Raw genomic sequence first — 25,358 nt, forward strand, 5'->3', positions numbered from 1 at the left:
TGCGCGGTCAGTCTAGGCGCACATGCGGTACGCCGGACTGCGTAAATGACCTTTCTTTTGTTTGGAATTCATGGGACTGCTTCAATCCCGAACAGTATCTAAAATTTAATATTTACCAACGAACATGACTCATTTTAGAATTTCACCAGATAGAAGCTATTTAGTTAGTATTATTTGAATAAGTATATATTTGGTAAAACAGCATTTGAATACGGTACCAAATTAATAAATGGCATTTTATCTTAATTATTATCTTTATCGCTTAGTTCGTTTCTATTCTTTAAAATCTCTGTATTTCTCTTTTACTTCATCTTTCTCTTCCCGCTCTCTTTCAGTTGTTCCTCTATTTCTCTCACTTTTGACTGGATTGCTCTGAAATTTGGTCTTTTTGTCCCGTAGTTCTTCTCATGAACTCCACTATATGAACACAAACGGCTTCGGCTGCATTCGAGCATTCGCAAGCTAAAACCTAAAATCCCTCGTTTAACAAGCTGCGCACAAGCGACAAGGGTCCGCGAGTAGAAGAGAGAATGCCGTCGCCCATTTCACTGTAATGAGAAATATACAAGAAATAACCCATTACTACCTTGGGCCCCTTTTCGTTCCTTTCAACAAATCATGCGGTGGGCAAAATACATATGCATATTAGTGATGAAACGAAAAATGAAATTAGAAATGATTAAGAAACAAATAATAAAAATAATTATGAAAAGGCGCTGAGAAAATTATTTTCGTTATGTAATTAAAATCCTTTACAAATCAAAAGCAACTTATATTGAATACTAGAGTTATTGACGATTGTTGAAAATTTGTAGTTACAAAGATATAATTTTATACACTTGAAAATTTTAAGATACATTTTGTATAATTTAAAATATTCTATGTCAAAATGTGTTTTTCAGCACATATATTTCATACAAGCATCAGCGATTGATCGAGTGTCAACGTGTATATATCATCTAAATATACATCTTCTATATTTCGTAAACATAAAACGTGGAAGTTGTAAGTATTTCATTTGATTGAAGTGTAAATTTAAATTAAAGAAGAAATAAAGATCTATAAAAGTAACATTTGGAACTAAAATTTTTTAAATTATTTTTTTTTTAAATTATTCTAGAATGTAAAATACCTAAATTGTAGTTTAGACTAGAATCATAAATACATCATATTATATTTTTTAATAAGCTTTAAAGAAAATTTTCTTATAATATTATTTAATCTTATTAAAGAATCATTTATCTTCCATACCATTAAACCTTTCACATTTTGTTATGTAATACGATGGTTGATTTAAATGTAATTAAAATGAATTGTATAATATGTATTTTTAGAACAGCATTAATAAAAGTTAGTTATTATATCCTATTTAAATTTTTTATACAATTTTATCAAAAAAACTTCAAAAACTGATTAACAATCTTTTATACACTAAGTTAAGTAAATTTTATTTACATTAAAATGTAGCCTAATTACTTTCTAAGTGCTATTTATTCAAGCCAACCTTATTATATAAATGAAATTATTTATAAGTTTCATAATAATAGTCAAATATGTCTATTAAAATTAAAAGAGTGAAAGACAAAAATTTATTCCGAACATACATAATTTTTTTTATTTAATATTGTTAAATCAATAATACATGTTAATATACAAATTATGAATTATATATTAGAAATTATATATATATATAATTCCTAATATATAATAATATTAGGATTAGATATTTTGAATATAAATTTGTGTATATGATTATTTAGAAATAATAATATTTTTTCAAATTATTATGCTTTTTATTCATTTACAACCATATAAAGATCTTATAAAGATTATAACGTTATAACAACTGAAATTAATCTAAGAAAATACAGTGTTATATTTAAGTTTATTTAAAGAAAAAGTTTATAATGATAAATTCGATTAGATTAACTAGTTAACAATATAAATATATTTTTGTATAGAACAGGTATAAGTTTTATAGTGTATAATCACAAGATAAAATATAATAAAATAGCTCAAGCCTTTTTAAGAATTTCATTTAGATCTTTTAGGACATTTTTTAGAATAGACGGTCTTAGTATTCTTTGCATTAAATCTTTTGTGTTCTCTGAAACCCATCTTAGTATTTTATAAAGACTTAGGAAAATAAACTTAAAACCAAAAAATCAACATACAATTAAAGTATAATCAAAACGTAATGTATTGAGGATAAATATATACATACTACGAATATACAGTTATTATGATGATTACAGTTGATTATGATCTGTAAACTACCATAGTATTGAAAATGTTAATGAGAACAATTGTAATATAATAACTTTAAGTTAATCATGTAAGTTTTCCAATTGTTTTTAAAAGTTTCTAATGATTAATATTATATAGAATTTATATGATGTAATATTTTATTATTTATGACGATTATTATATTATATTTATTATAAATAATTTTAAGAGTAAGTGTTCTAAAAGTAATTATAATATTGACATATGCATGTGCTTGGAAAAATAACCAAGTGAACTACAGAAATAAAGTGAATAAGGAGTTTAGTAGAGGCTTGAAAAATGCTTACCCGTAGTGTCAGCACCGAGTCTGAGGAGAGCGTCACCCTGAAGTGATATGGACAAAGTCGCAGTGTCTTCGAGCCTTGCAAGCATCTCCTCCGGTATATCCTCAGGCTCGCGTTGGCGCAGAGTTACTTCACTTGAACCACTACCACTTTGGGTAATGCCACCAACACCACTACTAACGCCTACAACACCTCCGCTGCCCCCAGTGCTCGTCGAAGCCGAATACATGAAGACCGAACCATAGCCATGCAGAGATTGCAGGGGAAGCCGGATTCCACCTACTTCGCCAACAGGACCCTACAAACATAATGAAATAATTGTTTATCAATTCGCTTCCATTACCATCTATCATGATTACACTATATTACTTTATCCAAATTTTTAGTAATTTGCAAAGATATTTAAACTTTAATAGAAACTTTTTCTTTTTAATTACGTGAAAAAATAAATTTTGTTACATTACTCATGCAATTTCAGTACCACGGCTAATTCTACAAGCAATTATGATTTCGAACTCATTTCTTCACAGATTAATATTTTTAATCGATAGGACTAAAATTCCGCCCGCTATCATAAATTTTGTTGATGATTAAATTTTAATCTTCCGGAATTGGTAGATTTCCAGATCTATAAATTGGGAACGTAATTCTAGTGAGTGTCTGGGAAAGACATGTCTTGAATTGAGTGAGCCTGTTTCTCACAACCTTTTAGCGTGATCCGCGAGACTTCATCCATGTAAGAATTCCCATGAATCTGTCCTTAAGAGTGTTGCCATTACCCTTAAGGTCCTTGCTCTTTTTTTAAAGCTTCCCTTGATATATGGAATGTAGACGACGGCTCATGTTTTTTTTAACGGGTGATGAATTTTCAAAACAAATAACAATCCTCAGTAATTTATCTAGTGATGAATATGTCTGTTTTATCTCAGTGATAATTTGATTGAGTGTCCGTGGCCAACAATGTTATACCGGATCTTGCTTCTTATTGGCATTGTTTGTCATCCAATGTAGATTGGCATGGTCATAATGGCAATCTTCTGCTGATTTGATCCATGATGGTCCGGTCCACCACAATGGATATGTTTGAATTTCTGTTGCACTTATCCCTCGTGAACAGTCTGCTGGATTAGATGTCACAGGGACATATCTGTGGTGTGCGTTCAAAGTGCGGTCTTAAATGCTGGCAACCCTGCTTCTCACATATTCCTTCTATCTTTATGTATGGGTCTTTATCCATGTGAGGTTACCCATAAGTCAGTCCAGCGATGGGTCACCATGACGTCCGTTTTCAATGTGGCGAGGACGTACTATGTGAGCATTAAAGGAGTAGCGCAGTAGGAGTGCAGCAAACTCAAGTCTTGGGATTGGTGTTGACTTGAAGGGTGCCACTTTAGTCTTGGAACATATTGATGTAGTCAGTACTTTATTTTATTAGTGAACCGATACGTACATGACTGCCGATATTACCAATTGTTATGCATCAGAGAACTCGTGTAGTTCTCTGGGTGAGGTGCTCCTTATGTTGAGCCAACGTGGTATGTAAAGTCGTTCAGATTGGCGAGATATCTTCCGATTGTCATCCATCGTGCAGAAGGCTCAAATGGCATTGTCTCGTCCCATTGGATCTTGTGCAGCGATTGCTCTTGCATGAATATTTTATCCTTTATCACATAGGTAATACAAAACCTAATGAGTTAATGAGGCGTTTCGTGAGGTCACTACTTGAACCGGCGCCCTTTCCGTCGTGAACCTAAACGTGTCCCGTTAAGGAAACCATCGTAATGAATTTTGGTAGTGCAGGTTACTTGTTCTAATTTGTTTGCACTTCCGGAAATGTCAGCGACATATTTTCCCTGAGTGATGGAAGTCATGGTGAGAGGGTGTGTACTTCCCTCACCCTCTATTAATTGCAGCCGTGTTCTGATTGCCAGAAATGGGCGGCCCTGAAAGTGTAAGTGGCTGTCGTCAACTGATAAGGTACTTCCTTGTTGTTCGTCTATCCACAGTGTTCTCTGATTGTCCCAATTATCCTTGTGAGTTTTGATCTGCATATACTCTTTAGTGACATCGGTGACAACAAAAAACATCGTTGTCTTCTGATATAGATTAAAACACCTGATCTGTCTGGATTCAAATTGGGTCTAATATGCATGATGTCGTTGGGCGAAGAACCTGGTGTTGATGTGCTAGAATAATTAAATACTACTCCTAATATGTTTGTGGAGCTGTCAGGTTGAACATACCATGATGTGGTAGATAATGTTGACATTGATGATTGGATGTTGGAGGAGCCTTCGTCACGTAATTGACATCCTGACATTCCACCAATATAAATAATGGAATGTCTCCGTGAAATGTAGAGTTGTTTACTCGGTCATATGTTGATAAATGTGAGTGTTGAATCTGTGTTAATTAGAAGAACATATACAGTAGTATATTTTCACAGTATTTAAGCCAAGGCTGTATCTCAGCTGGATGATGGGTTTGAACTGCTGGTTTGCACTGATGTTTGATGGTGCGGTCTGAAGCACTTCATTCATTGTGTATTGATTCTGCACATGTGATGTCTTTAACAGTTGAAGCATAGTCCTATCTTCTAACTATATTCTGTTTTTCAACAACTGACATATTCATAAATTGTAAACATATAAGTACTGAGTGTGCGTGGGGTGCAGCATTCACATGTGTTAATCTTGTGTCTTGTGCCGAAAGGTTGGACTGGACATTGTTTACATATACTTGATAGATCCTTGATGTCCCTTCATATGGTGTTATAGTCGTACAGCGTGTCTGGACAGTCGTTAATGAACTCATTCCCTTGAGGCATGATTGAACCGTTGTGAGATCAGACATACTAAGATATAGTCCCTTTGTTGTTCCATGACTATCAATGTCTTCAACTGCTTCATAGCTTCTTATTTCATAAACTACACAATAATAATGATTCTAAGATGGCGTTGAGAATCGGTGATACCTTGCAGCTTTGTCGTAGTTGTCACGTGGCGTTGGCATGCACTATATATGGAGGTAGGAGGTCCTAAATCTCCAGATCCTCATGACATAGTGTGCTTGGTGGTAAATTATTAAATAGATAAACTATGTTGGCTGCATGAGTTGTCTTGTTGCTTGTGTACAACTTCCACATTAGTAAGAGAGTCCCTTGTGTATATACCTTGGTTGGTAAGGATTTTATCAAACTAGATTCCTTATTGGAGAATTAACGAAGATTAATGATGATTTTTGAAGCCATGTTATATTGTTTGTTTTCCACTTGTTAGGTATTTTTTTTTTTTTTAATGTTCATGATTAATGTGGGCAGATGCCCAGGTTACATACAAGTGTGCAATGATCATAGATGAAGACCTTATGTAATTCCTGAACTTGCGGCAATATATCATTCAGTTCATCTAGTGATATGTAGCATTGTAATAACTCACATTCTTCAGCCAATTTCTTGATTAATGAGGTACGAATCCATTTAGTTGTGCCTTTCTCTCGTATTCAAAGGGTAAGGGTGATAGTGAAGCGTTCCTGAGTGTGGATTTTCTAGAACTTTTAGTGTGGTTTCCTTCCATGTTATCCTTGTTTGCCGTGAGGTTGTCGACTTGCACTGCAGAAAAGTGGGAGGTCGTAAATCTCCCAAGACTTCTTGATGACGAGTATTATAGAGAGAGATAGATCTCTAAATATAGATAGAGAGGGGTTTCCAATTTGATTGAGCGGAGTTTCGTAGTTATCTATGAGGATCAAGACGGGGTCAGAAATCTTTGATGCTCCTTAAGGTAGAACCACGTACTATCTGAAATGATGCACTGATGCAAGGCGTTGCTGATTTTTTGAAGTTACACAAGTGCAAGGCGCTGGTGCGATACATTATCTTCCACTGTATCCGGCGGACCAAATGTTTGAAGGTCCGACTCCTTTCATTAAAATCTACTATCCGGCGATAAGGCTATCCGACTCGAAGGATCAAATGTTCGAAAATAAAGTTTTAGTTTGTGGCTCGAACCGCCAAATTTGATAGTTCAGTTTATTAGTTTCTCTCCGTAGCGATGAGTAAGAAAAGACACATATGAAAGGGTTGAAAAGTATGTTGTACAGTGTGTAACTTCGTTTTAAGACATCGTTTATTCTGTTTTATTAACAATTACAATATTGCTGTTCTATGATTAGTTCTTCTGAGAGAAAGGGAATTATTCTATTACAATGATGTGGTTGATAATAATGATGGCGATGTCGTCGATGCTCAGCAGGGAGAATTGATGATCATACGCAAGGGGGGAGTATGGTCATGTGTCTGTGGTAGTTATTACGGAGAATAGATCATACTCATAAAGGGGAGTATGGGAGGATTAGTGTGCTAGTTATTCGCAAGAAAGATAAACGAGTTTCCTTCGAGAGCAGAAGGATTTGATACCATGAATTTTGTAGTCGACTATTTGTAGAACGGCAGTCTGCCCTTGATGGATTGTTGTCTTTGGAGTACTAGAGAAGAGAACGAGCGTTCCTTGCAATAATAAGTATACGTTACTTGAATCTTTCCTGGCAAAGACTCCGTGCAAAACGTGGCTTGGGCGTAGATGACTGGTTTGGACGAATAATTGAATAGTGGCACTTTATGAACTACCGACACTGCGTACTGAGTGACTGCTGAGTAATAATTACTGACACTGTGTAACTACCAGAAGTCTTGTCGCGTGCTGTCTTAAGTATCGGCGCGGCAACTCGCAATAGCGCGAATACAAGCTTTGAGTAGTTAGTCGGAAATTTGGCGTGAGAAAATGTAACTTTCCGATTTTCAGGCTTTGCAGCCTTGTAAAGCGATCGAGAACTCTACCTTTTGACTAGTCGAGAATTCTGCTGTTTACATTTGAAAAAATGTAAATATTCCGAGAACTGATGGCCTCGATATGAAAATGCTCAAAATTCCGAACAATTGTTAACTATGAATTTTTACTATTTTTGCATTTATTACTTATATACGTAATAAATTTTTATGTAAGTTATGATATAAACTAATTAACAGTTATATAAATAATACATTCTTACAAGAAAATCTAATTGTATTTTTATATTGTAAAACACAAAGTATTACAAAATCTTTTACTTATTTTCTATATTTGCTGCTGTTTTCAAAATCCGTCTTAGTAAACGTATTTTTTTCATGTTTTTATTATTTTAATAATTATGCTGCATAGATATTGAAATTAATGTTGATAAGTAAGAGCATTCCGTTATTTCTTAAACATTGTTTGATATGAAAGTACGTATTTAAATTAAAAAAAAATAAAATCAAATTTTATTATCTTCTAAAAAACTGGTGTCATTATAAAGTGTAATTTTAATTTTTTTAATTAATTATTTGTCTTTTGTATTTATTTGCATAAATAAATCTACTCTTACATATTAATAAAAGCTTATAATAAATGACTGCGATAGACTAAAGAAAATGTAAAATTTAAATGAACGAAATTTAAGTAGTCGATTAAAACAATCAGCTTAGATCGAAACGTATTATTTTATTTTATTACATAGACTATAATATATTTAAATAATAAAAATTCGAAAATTACAATATAACGTTTTAGTTAATATTTATCACATCCTCATAGTCTACGAATCTTTTTACATAACCATTTACTAAATTATGTTTTACATAATCCAATGTAAATTTTGTATTTCAATATACTGACGAAGATCTCAATCTTATAAGTTTTTATACGAAGCTATTTTTTATTAAATAGTTTGAAATACATTAAAAAATATTGTACCTATGAGATTAAATTATGTAATGAAATTCCAAAAATCACAATTTTTCTTGGTTATACGCATTATTACTTTGAAATACAAAATTTTTCTCTGTTTCTGATATTTAATTTCATTCTCATATCAAATATTCTCATGATAAATTTATACATTGGATTGAAAATTAGAATCTGGTATTACTTTAGAGCATTAAATTCGGCAAAGTGAATAAATAAACCATAATACAAATTAGTTTCAAAAGTCCTTAAACTAATCTGAAGTTTCAGTATAAAAAATAAAGTTTAAATAAAATTGTAAACATTTTGATCAATAAGATTGTATAAATATTGTTCCATGCATTTCCGTAATCGAAAATTATAATAACAATTCATAAATAATAAAAACAAATTAAATAAAAATATTTTGTATCATGAATTTGTGTAAAGTTATTTTGAAAACATTGTTCATACAGTGTAAAACTAGCGATTATTTAATCTAATTATCAACAAAGTTTCTTGGATACGAACAAATACAAATTACTCATTGGTCTGATTGGCGAGAATTCACTGAAGTGAGATAAGCCGCGATCTTGCGTTCATACAAATTAAACTTCACATTTAACACGAAATACTCGGTGCTAAATAGGAATCGTCCTTGAATAATCCTTGGACTTTAATACTAATATAGTGTGGTTGATTTTATACGACCCCTACTCGATCTATTCACGATTTTACACATGCAATTCCCGTTCCTATTACTACCGTTGTTACTATTACGACGAAAGAGAGTTTAGACTTTTCTGGTTACATTTTTATTTGTATTTGCATTGTTTGAAATAAAATATGAAACTAAAATTTATACAGATGCATGTCATTAGAATTAAAAGGATTGAAATTAAGCTTATATTGGACACTTTTAGCAAAGAAATTTATTATATTTCATGTATCCAAAAGATATAATACATGCACTCATCTATTACTAAAATAAAGCTCGTTAATAATATCGATTATATGTTTTATTATTCAAATCGAATTAACAAACACAAAAATCATCAATAAATTTTAAATATTTATTCTTTAATATCTACTAATAAATCTATTACAAAATCAGTAATAATAAATAATAATAACATTTGTCATAGTTTATAATAAATTTATTCATTTTTTTAATCTTTGGGAAACTAAATTTAGTATCCTCGTAGCAAAAATTAACTTTAATTAAAGTAAAATTAATCTTATAGAGTATGAACGTAATTTTCACTAATTATATAGAGTGTATATTTACACCAGAATTTACATCAATTTACCATAACAAAAACTTCAGTTTCCCAAGGTATAAAATAATAATCATTTTTAATATCATGGTGTTTGTTGAATTTCATAATTATGTAGTTAAATAGGTAATTAATAATACTTTGAATTTAATGTTCTTTATTCAGTATTGAAGAAGCATATATATGTGAAACTATTTATTACACATGTAATTGCTTACAATTAAAATTTTTAAATATAATTTAATATCATATAATACTAAGATCATAGAATATGACAGTACTTTACATAAAATCTGTCGAAATCATTTTACTCTGTGTCCCAAAACGTAATTTTTCAGAAATAACTTTTCTTAGAAATTTATCCTTAAATTTCATAAACAATTAAAATAATATATTCAGTTTATACAAAGTTTTATATAGATAAGATAAAAATAGTTGTGACTTATTTAAAACTCATAATATTATGATTTCACTTTTAATTAGACAAACTACAATTATTGATTTAAATTTTGAATCAGTTTAACATTTTCATTAGACTTTCGTAATAGTTAAACATTTATAATATATTTCGTGTAAAATTAATGAAACAATGAATGTTATCGGAAATTGGTAGTAAAACGATAGTAAGAAAATAATATAGAAGTGCAACATAAAGAATAGCACATGAATCTTTATTTTTCTCATTTTCGAGCGCGAATTGAGCATTCTATTAGTTATTCAAACTGATTATAGAAAATCATGCACCCCACATTTTTCTATAAAAAGCAGTCTATTTATTTAGCATGTAACTATAGAATGACAGAAACTCGAGGTAGATAAAATACTGGCGTAATTTATTTCAATGGACATTTTCATAATCACCTTTGTGCTTGTGCTAAATCGGTGAGGCTACACCGAATAAATTAGACGAAGCAAACATAGGCTTTAGCCCCTTCTTTGCAGGCAAAATTCTCACAAATGCTAAATACTATATGACACTTCCAAACTAAAGATACTGCATAGAAATAAACAATTCAAGCAGAAATTTCGAAATTCTAGGTCTCTTCCATTCATTTATAAAGGCTTTATATATACATTACACTCATATATCCATACGTGTTTGTACCTGTATATAATATATGGGTACATATGTACGTAAATATAAGTGTTATAAAAAAGCTGTGAATGTTAATTGTGAGTTTGCCAACAAATTGACAATTTCAGAAAGTAAAGATGAATAGTTTTCATCGAGTCAGATTGCAGTTCGTCTTCATTTATATATTTATTGATTTATTTTGTTTCAAGAATATAATATCTTTTGTGGAAATTTTCAAATAATTAACCAAATAAAAATAATTCTAATGGAAATAGAAATAGAAATTGAAAAATATTTATTTTTAAGGAAAAAAATTAATTATTAATTATATTACTTATTTATTGAGTTATTAATAAAAATCGCTATGACAATAACAAAGATAGTTTGGCATAATGTATAAATAAAGCATATAACAATTGATATATAAATGGAAATTGATTATAATAAGTCTCTAGTTTAATTTCAGTTGTATAAAAATAAATATATTTCATTACATGCGGAGTTGTAAATGACAGTACAAAATAAAAAAAGAAAAAGAAAGACGTTTAAATGACATATCAATTGTCATTTTCAGAGATTCCCAGGCATTGAAAATTAGGATAAGTGTGCAAAAAAGTAGAGATGAGAATAAACAAACTCAGTTAAAATTAAAAGATGTAGGATTTTTGTTTACATGAAAGTATGCTCCAAACTTTCATAATAAAAATATTTCCATAAGTGGCCCTGTTAATACAGTAGCAAATTCAAATGCCAAGCTTAGTTTATTTAATTGGTGTTGGTTTGAGAGAAAAGGAAAATAATGATGAATTTTCCTTGAATCTCAAGTATTCTACTGTACCACTCTCTCTATTTCAGACGTACAGTCATATATGTCGAAATATGCATTATATACATACTTAGGCATTCATTGAGCTGCACCCATAGAAAATTTCTCATTGTTACTAAACGCTATTTTTGTATGTAAATAATGTTAAATTTTCTCCATTAAGTTAAAAATTATGCATTCTATATTTGTGTCCAGTTGATTTAGTTTATAACCCACAAATGTTTTGATTTTTTTCCAACTAGAATACATTGCATAAAATTTTATATTTGTATAAAAGAAAGAAAAAATCTTCTGTATTTACTGTTCATAATTACACGCTTAAAATCAAAGTGAAAACAACATTTTTCGTTGATTTTTTATTTATTTTCCAATTTCAAATTTTTATATTTATATTATGATTCGATGAAATAATGATTAAACAGTATTTGACTTATAGCTGTTGGTATTTTTATCAAAACAAGCTTAATAGAAGTCAATTTAAATTTCAAATGAAACCAATAAATAATTGAATAAGTGTAAATATAATGAATCAAATATACTCGTATATAGAATAGTAAATAATAATAAATAGAACTAATTTATTTTTTTCACCGAAATAGTATGCATATATGCATAATGTTCTTAACCTTCGTCTAAATTTTGAAAAAACATGTTTTTGCACTTGGTTCAAGCTACGAATGAATGACGTATGTGACAGCTGCAGCTATTTTTGTAGATCGTACCATTTTTCTTATCACAGCCACATATTTTATCAGAATGTGTCTGCACGCGAGAGTTTACAAGTTGTTTGTTGAGAAGTATCCGAGAGCGCAGAAGCTCACAAGCTTACGTACGCAGAACGAACGACGGCCGCCATCGTGTTTCCAGACAGCAAAGCGCCACACCATTTCCTTTGTTCTCCCTCATCCTCTTGCTCGCCGTCGTTTCTGCCCTTTATTCAGTTGGTGTAATGCACACGTACAAGCCATAAACAACCAGTAACAACAGCAAAACAGTTTCGGGAAGAAATGTCGAGAAACTTCAGAGAAAAGGTCATGTTAAAGTTACGTCGATGGGCAGTTTTATTCATAACCTCAGATACTCAAGATATATTTGCTAATCTGAATTTTACAAAAAAATAATGTAACTTTTGATATTTATAGGTGTGGCATTAATTAATTTTAATGCAACATCATATATTATTACACACATAGTCTGCAACAAATCTGATACGTGATTATTATTTTTAAAAAGCCATTTATGCAGAAATTACAGAAATATCAACTCTTTCCATTCTTTAATACTAAAATAAAATAAAATAAAATTTTATTTAATTAAATTTTAAAAATACAATTTTATTTTAAATCAACAGAGATAAAAAAAAATAATTTTCTATACGCAATACTAAGATTCACCTTTAATAAACTTTATAGATTCGAATAATCTCTTGTAATATTGTTTATTTGACCTCATTATTTTAAAAAACAATACCATTTTTCTAAAAATTATAATAAAAAATATTTATTTCACAATATTTACTATAAAAATTTATACTTATTATTACTTTTAATTACAGTTAAACATATAACAAGCTAAATAAAATTTTAAATTCAAGCATGATAAATTAGATTTCATTACTAATTACGATGATGGTTTACATTTAATAATATATATATATATATATATATATATATATACATATGAATTATTATATGAACAATGTATACATTTCTTCGACATTTCAAATCTTTACATTACAAGAATATAATAAAACTAAGTTAAGAAAATTTTGTTATATATTGTTTTTTTCATATATAATAAAGTTTTAGTTTAAATAATTTTATTCCATGAACACTATTGTTCTTAAAATATTATCGAAAGTAAAATTATTATTAGGTACGTTTTCAGAAACATATATATATATTCGAATCCATTCGATTCGTTTCATTTCGAAATTGAATGCGGAAAATTTCAAAATTATATCAATTTGTCAAAAAAGTTAAGCAGACAGAAAATTCAATCAAGAAATACGAGGTCATGAATCTAAATGGAACGTTTACAGAAAATTTTATAAAATTTTCTACAAAAGAAACACGTCCAACCGAAGAATAAGAAAACGAAAGAAAATACAGGAAGGGAAAGAAGACTAACACAAATTCAAGCCGAAAAACGGTTGCTGGCACTTTCAAACTAAAAAGACGTTTTATGGAAATGGGTGGAGATCGGGGGCAGACGTAGTTTCATGCTAGAAGCCTTTATTCTGAACCGAGTCGGCGACGACGATGTCGACGCTCTCGTCGGTGCTCTATAGAGAACGCGTGTGAAAATGCAAAACGAAAAGGACACACGCGGCACGCAAGAATGTTACTGTTCGCAAAGCTTTCTCCAGTGTTCACACTAAACCTATGGATTTCTTTGTAATAAATAAATCTACATGTGTATCTATAAAATTATACCATGCTAGAAATGTTTTTTAACTTATTATATACAAAAAATTCCATATTTCTTAAACGATTTCAACCAAATTTCAAATATCCACAGAATCACTTTCTAAATTTTTAAAACATTGTTTTATTGTTGTACATAATGTATAATATGTAATTTATTATTATATCGCTGATAAAAAATGAAAATAATAATTCTATTATTTTACATAATATTCTAATTATATTTTTTAAAAAATTGTAATATATTTATTGTATTCAAGGCAAAAAAATTGAATTTTAAAATGAATTAATAAAATGCTGTTAAGTTTGTATAATAAATATACGATATTCAGGCTATTTTTTTTATATTCTCATAAATTTACTCTGTAATTTACTGGTATAATGGTATTCATATTTGGAAAATAAATAATTATGTTAAGTAAATATTTAAAACTACAAGTATTAACTATTCATATATAATATTAAATGTGATATGCAGTAAAACAATATTTTAAAATCATTATAAATATCTATGAATAGATAAATATTTATTATTTTACTGATGAGTCTGTAAATGACATGGTTCCTAGGATTAAAGATTTATTTATCTCAGTATTTAACATGTTAAATTTTAAATTATAGTTGGAAATACGAAATAAATTTTTGTAATAGTCGTAAATTTTTCTATTTTTATATCTCTATCTTTTACACTATTTTTCTAAGTATATTTAATTAATATTTATAATATAAAAAAAAAATTTAACATTCAATAAATATTGTATACATTTTATTCACATGTACAAATATATGCAATGTTATAATGAACTAGTTTCGTTAAATTAGAGAATATTTGTAGATGTTAATATAAAATTAAATTTGATAATGTTGTTACTACACTTCATCGCTTTATTACACAATAGATAAAGCAATAATACTTGTCTAGAAAAGAAGAGATCCACAATTACTAGTTGCTCCAACCTTCTATAACGTAAAAATATAGACAAAAATCTTGTATTACATCCCACAAAGATTGGATTAGATAATTAGGTAAAATAAAACAAATCAAATGGTTTTGGTATATACTAGCATCTTATATCATCGAGGAAAAAAGGAAAATCTCCATATTTTGCCTCTCGTTATGTCTGGCATTGGGATTAACATGTGTGCTTCGTTGATTTTTATTTATGTTGAGATCAAAGATCTAGCTGTTAGGACTTTGTTCTAGACTTATTGTTTTAATTTCATTGGACGACATTCTTATCACTCTGACTTTTCCAATCTTCATATCATTATTCGAAACCATCAAGGCGATTACGGAAAGATTTTGGAAAGTTCATGCATTCGTAGGTCATATACATGTAATATTCTTCATATTTAATTTTTTTTTGAAATTTGAAAAGTATATTAAATAGTAAATTATAACTGTTAATCGTTTGAAACTATCAATCTCACATAAAACTTTAACACATTTTGTAATATAATAAATAAGTGAGATCGTATTAATTATTTGTATGCAAATTAGTACTGACAAACTAAAACATATTTTTTCTTTTATTATCTAGAAGTATACGAGTTAGAAGGACTAATGGAAATTTAAAACTATAGTCTTATTATACATTCTCTTCAAAGCTTATAAAACATATACCTCATTATTGAAAATTGTGCAATTACCATAACCTACTATTCGAGAGTGAAAAGAAATGTCTCGAATTGTATTAATTGGGATAATTGCAACGGCTATCATAAAGGGAAATATCGAACGGACATAAAATGTAAAAAAGTCCTCTCACAGTCGTTGGAGGCTCGAAAAGATTAGTACATCTGAAAAATACTCGTAAACAGCCACTTCTATTATTCTTCGCGCCTCAGACGTAGTAATTGTTTTTAATGCAATAAACGATTCTTGTTATTTACCATCAAGACCGGGCCAGCCTGTTTACGCGAGAATATTTTGAGGCTTAAGATATTTGAAAACAATCGAGTGAAAATCTTTTCCTAAAATCCATTGCAATACGAAACTGTGCCGCACCTGTATCTACAATCTTACCAGAATATCATGCATTGTTGTCAAGTATGACAAATGTTGCAGCTTGCATAGGCCAAGCGAAGACGCTTGACCAAAAATCACCCCCACCACGATGAGTCCCGGAGAGGGGCAAATCTTCCACTTCACGCATTGCCGCCAAAGATACTTCTTCGATATTCTCATTGTCTAAGCCTAATTTCTTCTGAAGTGGCGCCGCCGAAAAGCTGCGCGCCCTGATTGGAAAACTAAGATCAGAAGCTCCTTGAGTGGGGATTCGTGGCAAGAGACCTTAAAGGTGCGGACAATACAGCAGAGGGTAGCTGTTCGCGGGGAGAATTCGAACAAGCGGCTCGCGTGAGCAAGCCAAAAGCTGTCTCGGTGGAAAAGTCAAGTCAAAAGGGATATTCGCCTAGAGAAGCCAGGTCTGAGGAGAACGCAACGCATTGGTACGTATTAATAAACTGGTGACAAAGTATTTGCGGTGACCCACTGACCAGAACAAGACTACTGTACCCCTGTGAGTACAAGGATCATCCTGCACGCACTTGCTTTGCCGCGTGCCCTGGTGAACCACTTACTCCTGGATCAGATCAAAACTACGATATCGCTGTGAGTACACAAATCCGCGCTACCTACTCTATTATTGCCCGCCGGTAACAAAATCGGCATTAACCTCTGATAAGAAGTGTACAGTAACTGTTTGTCTTTACAAACCTTTCAATTCAACATCAACTTAACGATCTCAAAAGCATCTTGTGAAGTGACACATCCAATAAAGGAAACCATTCAAGAAATCGTATATTCACACTAGACTCAAGAGGATTCCTAGACACCCATATGCAAATTATGTAATAAATTGTATAATACATGTATAATTAACCAACTCTCACAACCTCTGTACAGCCCTTCCAGCTATCTCTTTCCCGGACATCTGCTAGGGCGGGTGGCAAACGAAGTTATTGAAGCATTGGCAGTTCGACCCAAGAATTACATCACTAAATTTCGAACACCTACATATATACTACCTTAGTAATCGAATCGATCTAACCTATATTTTCTGGAACACATAGGTGACTAGAATTAGAAGCAAAATACATAAATATGATGTTCGATTCTTTTAGTGACTATGATAATATAGAGAATAATGGACAATAAAACTAATATATCACATACTAATCTTTTACATTAAGATGGCCTCGGAAATAATTAATATAAATATTTTAATTTTTTTAACTTGAAAAACCGCAATAATAATTGTATTTTCAAATTTTTAGTTTTTATATTCCTTTACTTCTTATTTATTATTGGTAAGTTTACAATATTATGTGATAAAAATTATAACCCATAATTTATATAAGTAAAAACATTCTAAAAAATATTAATATCCATCAGACAATATTTTTCTATAGTTAGAATTATAATAGATAAAAATATTATAGCAACTAGAATACATAACAGCAATTCAAAAACAATAATCTAATAATTAATTATAATTATAATTAATTAATTAATAAACAGAAAATTCAGATATTTTATAAGTATTCAATTGTTTTCATACTTATGTAAATTTTTATATAATTGTCATACATTATGTATTGTCTTTACTTTGTTTTTACTTTATGTTCAGGTACTTTATTTTGATATTAAAAAGTCTGAATAATATATTTAAAATATGTTTTCCATAATCTTTAAAATAAAAATAACATTATTAGGAATTAGACGAAAATCAAAATTTAATTTAGACGTTTGCAAATCCTGAACTATTAATAAGAGTCCAAATTAAAAAACAAGTAAGCTTTTGATAACAGATTTTATAGAAAATTGAGAGAAACCCTGACATTTTCATTCTCTTTCTTTTCTATCTTCTACACCAACCTTTTTGAAAAGTTATTTCCCGTCGAGAGCGACGCCTATTCGCTTCTGTGTATCTAGAATAACGAGTCTCCTCTGCTCTTAAAAAACGCTGCTGCTCACTCGCTCACATCGACCCCTCAGGCGCTTTTCTTTCACTTCTGACGTAATTACACGAGAGTTTTATGAAGAAAGTAGAACTGCGTGAGTTGAAAACTCTTGGAACGATAGCAAAGATAGCTATATGCTGCTGACTCTACTCTGTTGTTCGACCTCTTTTTCATTCTTTCTACCTCTTCTTCGTCTTTAATTTTTTTCACTCGTCACTTTCAATATGCCCATTTCTATACCATACCAGTCCTGTTCACAATTCCGATTTTATGTTATCTCAAATTTTTCACGCGTTATATCTCTCAACGCTCCGATATGCGACATCTAATGCATAATTGTGTGCTCGACCTCTCGAAAGATTTTTCCGATGGAACCATACGTTGCAAGATTAACGCTCGGAATGGTCGAGTCATTTACATTCCAGCATAGTGCCTACTGCTGCAACGAAATCACAAACTCTATTTAAATCTTTTACTATTTTTTGCCTATCCTTTTATAGCCAATTGAATCCGATATAAAATAAGATACGGATAAATAATTGATTAATGTATCAGATAGTATTTTCCTATAGCACTATTTATTTTATATTATTTATAATTTTTAATACACTTATATACTGATCCAGTTTTTAATTTTTAAAAATTTTCATAAAGCGTTCGGTAACAATAATTTTTAAAATTCCCAAAACAAAACACCTTTCTATTAATAATAAATGAATTACATATTGAAGCTAACTCATTTTTTAATAACTGGTTTGTTAAAATTAAATACATGATTACTTTTAACGATCACGTTTAGTTAAATATGCTAAAAATAATAATAATTCGTAAATTTGATATGTTATTGATAGTAATCTTCTCAAATCAGGATCTACAAAACTTTATTCTTGTATTTTTAGAAACATTTTTTAATCTTTGAAGGGACTAAAATTGCTTAAAATTGTGTGTAAATCAATCTAAATCATATCACTAAGGCAATCCACTCGTTTTTTCGAGTTTCGAATCAAAAGTACTCAATCGTTTTTTATTTTTAGCTACACATAAAGATTAAATTTAAAAGTCGAAACGATAGCCTGTCATGAATATTAATGAAATAGATAAGAGTGAATTTTATTTTCCATAAATATAATAGAACACTTTTATTTCAAATTTTTATTTTAATCTACTTAGTAATTATACGCATACAGTATAATACATTAGTATTACAAAATCTCTTAAAAGCCTTGAATATTTGTAAATTATAGATAACATTAAATTATATTTATGATATCAATAATTTAAAATTAGAAAATCGTGCTTATTTATGGATTACTAGGTAAATGTATATTAAAATTAATAAATATTCTCCAAATAGTATATTATTGAAGTAAATTTTACAATAAAATTGTTTGTTAAAAATAAATGTCTATAAATATATAAATAAAATTTTAATAATTTTATATTAAATATATTTAATAATGTATACAATATTTTATGCTTTATATAATCTAGACATAAATATTTAATTTTCAAATTCCTTGGTATTTTCAAAGAATAACGAAAAATTTTTCATATATTTTTCATATAAAATATATATACAATAAATAGCAAATTTATATAAAAAATATTCCAATAGAATACAAAAAATTCAATTTTTATACATTATAAGACAGAGAAAGAATCAGTTCGGAAAATAATTTCACAATCTGACTCGTCAGCCAAACGTGCAAAAATTAACTTAGAACAAGAAACCCACTTGATGTTGTGTGGGGTTGCTAGGCAAGTAAAGGGTTAATGCACCAATTCAATAATTCACACATATCTTTATTATTGCTGTTTATTTCATTTATTTTACTTTATTTCCAAATGGGAATCATTAACCATGGTGAAATTACAAATCACCTTTATATTTCTTAATAATCTTGTGGTGTTGATATATCTGTTAATTGCAGAATTAGAGGATAATCAATTTCTTATTCTCTGCATGTCACTGGTGAGATTATGATTTACTGTAAAAAGAAATATGTTATAATCTATTGAATATTATCACCTTTTTTAGGTTATGATCGTTGCAGTACTCTGATCGAACACTAAAATCTTATTGTGTTGTAACTTAACACGTGCACAGTTGTCCCTAAATATAGGTCGTAAGAGAGCCTAAATAGAGGTTATGCGAAGCTGTGCGCCACCTGTGGCGGAAATAACTTATAGTTGGAGGGATTGAAAAGCCATTGTGGCGTCTGTAGCTGGTCTTGTTCTAGAGTATGTCCGGGAAGCTTCCGTAGTTGGACCTTAATCCGTCCGTCTTCTACTTAAGCCGAGAAATCAAGAATCTGTACTAGCTGTAAGGACTTACTTGCAGTGTATCGTGATTTTCCAGTCTCTCTTCGTTGGCTTGTTATGACGTTCCCTTGCAATGTTACAACTCTTAAGTTCTTCCTTATCTCCAAGTGAGATTACAAGTGGTCAGGTCCTATGCAATCTAGTCTTGATGAGAACAATTCAACTGTATACTAATTCACAATCGTAGAAAGAACTTCTTATTAAAACTCACATAGCTAAACGACTTGTCTCTCCGGTCTTCCTCCGTGAGAGTAAGTCGTGACTTATCCTTCAGCTGTGAGAAATATTTGGAAAGAGTAAGTGAAGGTACATTACGATGTCCCTTCTTAAATGGTTCACTGGTCCCGCTCCACTTGGGATCCCTTCTTCCTTTATTAATTAACCAATCAGAGGTTGATCTTGGACCGCACAATAGATTATGCACGCCTTCATTTCCACTTCCGTCCGGGCTCAGTCCCGAATTTGCTAATCGGGAAAGTGTCGGAAGGTGGCGAGCCTTTTCCATTGGTCACTTCTCCTTGGTTGCCTCAACCCTCTCTGGGACTTGGCTAGAAGAAGGGTCCGCTTGGGCGTGGTCAATTTTCCATTGCGATCGACCAGATGTGGCATAGCCAAAAACAATGCAAGCATTGTCTTAAAGGCCGAGTGCGCACGTATGGTCATTGCATGTTGTCGCACGTGCAGGTTTTGGGTTGCAGAGAATTAAGTAAATGTTTTGTACTCAATGCTTTACATATATCTGACATTCGTTCTGAATCTACTTTGGGGTTCTTCCGGCAATAAACCCATTAAGTTTTACTGCACTGGGAGTATGAGTACATTTCGCCAGAGTTTTCCAGATGTTTTATGACACTAGTGCAAAATAATTATGAGCAAGAAAGTTTTGAAGTCTTAAATACAATTTTTATGATATTACTTGCCAGATATTTTATTGCCTTAAAAAGAGTCTCTCATTCTCAAACAGAATCATTGTGAAAAAATTTTATAATGTCTCGAAAATTTTCTCGAACCCTTTTCTCCTATTTTTTTATATTCGATCTTGATGAATACTATGTTTATAAAAAGATCGTATATTTATGAAAATTACTGGACACAATCTAGAGTTATTTTATGATAATTTTCATAAGTATGCAATTGCCAATATATCCGACTGTAAACACTGACCGACAGCTGTAACAGGAAATACTATTATAGGAAAAGATTAATTTAAGCTTTTTCTTTTATTTTTCGAGATACACTAGATTCTTTAATTTTCTTTTCATATTTGTCTTTAGTTTTCTATTTCTTCCATTAGCCATTTTATTAATTTTTTTACCTTCATTCTTAGGACATATTAGGCCACTTATATATTATGTAATCATTTATACATTTAATGTATCAATATTACGATCGCATATGTTTCATATATTTTAACACTTTTGTTATATTTGTATTTATCGTGTATTTCAAATTGACAAAAATTTTCTTTATTTTTTTTTGTTGAAAATTTCAATTAAAAAATTTATACTATTTTCCTAGAATAATCTAATGATTATAATTGTATTTTTATTTACATTTTTTTAATACAGTATGATAAAAACATGCATGATAAGATAATACAAAGTAAAATAATATTCATGAATGATTAAAAAATTTTGATTTATCTTTAGAAAAATAATTAATAAAAATCTTTTTAATAAATGAGTTCATAATCAAATCACAATTATAGAAAAAGAAAAGAAAAGAAATAAAAATGAATAGACAATAATATAAGAACTTAACGATTGAGTAGTATTTATATTATTGTAGCTGCAAAACTATAGAAAAATAAGCGCTGTAAACACAGATTATTTATATTTCTTAAATCGGTTTTTCTTTCAATTACATGAAAATTTAAATTTAATTAATTTCTGGCCATTTATTTTAGATCTACAAAAATGTCTTCATCGAAATGGAAATAGTAAATACTTTTGATTTTAAAAATTATATTACATCAAATTTTAAATTTTGAATTTTAGTTACATTATTAAAAAATGCGAAATAATTGGTTTATTCAAGATAGGTTAATAGAAACCTGAAATTATAAAAATATAAAAATAAAATAAATCATAAGTATTTATTTTAATTACCTATATTGTAATATTTTAATTTGAAAAATTATTAGTATCAATTGGTGTATAATATTACTATCCATAAAATTACTTGTTCATTTAGCATATTTTATTTTATACTTTTCATTCGATCGCTTACTTTTCGTTATCACTTGTTTTCTTTTTAAAATAAAACAAAAAATAATTTTTAAAAATGAATAAATAATTACAAATAATTATAAATTATATATAAATAAAATCTATAAATTATGGATTTGTTATACATTATAAATGAATTAAAAAGTAGAGTGTGAATATAAATTTACAAAATCTGTTATAAACTTATAAGTAAAAATAGTAATATTGTTTAGTAAAATTGTATATTACTATATTATTTTTAATTTATTAAAATCAGTAATTAGACGACTTATCTTGAAATACTCTTATCATATATAAAAAGTAATAAGATAAATTAAAGGTTTTTTCATTTAGCCAATGTTACCTACTAAGATTTAAAATGATTCAGAATTTTCAAATTGGATTAATTGAATTGATCGATTAAGAAAATAAAAAAAATTCAATATTAGATATTTCAAATTTGTTTCTTATGTTCACATTATATTTTGTTAATTATATTATAACAAATAAATCGTATGTTCATAACCACATTAAGGTAATATTACTAATTCAACATCAATTTAGTATTGATGTTGAATTAGTAATTATTTATCATTAGTATTTATAATTCTGCATTAAAATAGTTTTCATTATAATTATTGTCATTTTACAGAATAAAAATTATAAAACAGGATTATAAAATTATTAGTGACAGGCTATTGCATATATTATTTTATGAATAAAAAATTAAATTTTAATAAATAGTTGGATACATAACATAAAAGTATAGGGAAATAAATATTCAATTTAAAATTTTCAGTAGTAATTTCTTTATTGTTAAAAGGATTAGAAAAAAAATTAAAATAGGAATAGAAATACAATTTTCTATAATAACAATAATTAGAACTGTCTGCGACAATTAAATTTTGTAGCTTTTGAATTTCATATTTTGGTAACCTAACTATACAATCTTCGTCCACGTAAAGTACGTATAAGAATCAACCCAATTATCATTCTTTTTTCATACTCTCTTTTATTTGAGAAATATTTTAAGAGTGTTTCATGATTCATCATGTACATAAAATAAAAGTAGACAATGCTTTTTTATTTTTCAACGTTTAGCGCCTAAAGATTTTCTATTGAATAATTAAAAGAAAAGGTTAACCTATCATTGACTATTCGTCATAGAAGCTAAATATAATTATTAATATAATATTTTAAGTAAATGAAAAAATTTATAAAAGTCTTTGCAATTTTATAATTCGTTGACTAATTATTAATTCAAAAATAAACAAAATGAATAAAATGAAACTTATAAAATTCATTACCTCGTAAACATTTTTCCAATTGCTAATAAGTTATGAAATTTTTATAAAAGAACCTTTTTTATTACACTATTGAAAGTTTTATGTATTATAAATTTCAAATGAAATTGAATTGTATATTAAAAAAAGTATTGTATATTATAAATTTCAAATGAAATTTAATATTTGCTGCAGCAGACATATTTAGTAAAAAAATTAAAAAATATATTTTGTTTCATATGAAACTAATTCAGTTGAAATACTTATTTTTTATATAGTGTACAATATATTTTATGTAAAAACGGTATTGCTATTACTTAAATTTGTGGTTACTATTCCCGTTATAATCCTTTTATTTCAATTTGCTTTGCATAAACACAAATAAATCGATTTTTCACTATTACAATACACGTTCTGCGAATTCCATATACTTAACAAGAAAACTTTTTCACTCCATTACAGCAGACATATCGTTTAGTTACGAGTCTTTCCAACATATGACTAGAATTCACCAACGCTTCGAACATATCTAACGAAGCGGAATCCGCACCTGGAACAGCCTTAAATTAGTTAAAAGCCAAAATTCGTCATTTATTAAAAGAGTGATGCAACTCTCTAATGGCTATTGTATCGGCGCGATGGAAGTGAAATTCGCTTGCCCAATTGTTATTAGCGAAATGTGGTTCCGAATACATTGCGATATTACAGAGAACAACATACAAGTACTTGAATTTCCATCGGCTCACCAATGAGAGGGGGTGAGAATAAGATGGAGGTGGTGAACGATGAACGAACTTGAATGGGGGAATCGGTGATGGAAACAATTGCTGCGCTCGTTCTCTATCAGCTATGAAATTTACCAACTGTCTCATGAGAATTTGCGAACTACTTTGAATATACACAGAGTCTACATCGAGGATTAAATAGTACTAGATAATTCGCCCCTCACGTACATTCCCTTTATCGTTTTCTTTCATATTCACTCTCTCTCTTTCTCTCTCTCTCTCTCTCTCTTTTACTCTCTAAAAAAATATTTACACTGAATATGGTATGTATTTACAAAATAATATTGTAATTTAAAACACTAAATCATTTTTTCTGCCTATAAAATATAATTTCATATATTTCTACATTGCTGACTATAACATTTAGTATCTATTTAGTAAAAATAGTATATTAAAAATAATATATTAAATAGAATAAAACATATTCTGCATAAAATTATTGGATATATTTTTAGTTTTTATAAATTTATTTATCAAAATACACTTGCTAAATGAATTAAGAATTTGAAAGAATTACAATGCACTACAATTTAAAACATTAAGATTCAATATGAGATAAAATCATTAATAACATTATTTTGCTTTACTCTAATTAAAGTTTATAAATACATATTTATCATTACTTGCATTTAATTTTTAACTAGCTCACTATTAAATAATCTAAAAAACGGTTTATTTAAAAATATAAAATATGAAATTTAAAAATTTTACTTACGTTGAAGAATAAATTCTTTTGTTACTGAAAACATTAAATTATTTAAATAATTAATAATTTACTATTTACATCATGTACATGTAAAATAATTTAAACTTTATTCATTTAAGTATAATGGTTACCTTTTTATTATAAGAGTTAACAAAAGGGTTAACTTGTAATCAA

General features: G+C 29.1%; 1 protein-coding gene across 1 annotated transcript in view; it reads right to left on the minus strand.

Annotated features, from left to right (window-relative positions):
* Positions 1-4,890, minus strand: part of LOC105361124 (transcription factor HIVEP3-like) — a 112,117-nt gene extending 107,227 nt beyond the window's left edge. Inside the window, exons 1-3 of the mRNA XM_011498230.1 lie at positions 4,686-4,890; positions 4,376-4,626; positions 2,574-2,868 (exon numbers count right to left, since the gene is read on the minus strand). Coding sequence (XP_011496532.1) covers positions 2,574-2,868; positions 4,376-4,626; positions 4,686-4,890 — 751 coding nt within the window. The remainder of the gene's footprint in view (positions 1-2,573; positions 2,869-4,375; positions 4,627-4,685) is intronic.
* Between the last annotated feature and the right edge of the window lie 20,468 nt (positions 4,891-25,358).

This window comes from Ceratosolen solmsi, unplaced genomic scaffold (genome assembly GCF_000503995.2).
Source record: "Ceratosolen solmsi marchali unplaced genomic scaffold, CerSol_1.0 scaffold14, whole genome shotgun sequence".
Classification (NCBI taxonomy): Eukaryota; Metazoa; Arthropoda; class Insecta; order Hymenoptera; family Agaonidae; genus Ceratosolen; species Ceratosolen solmsi.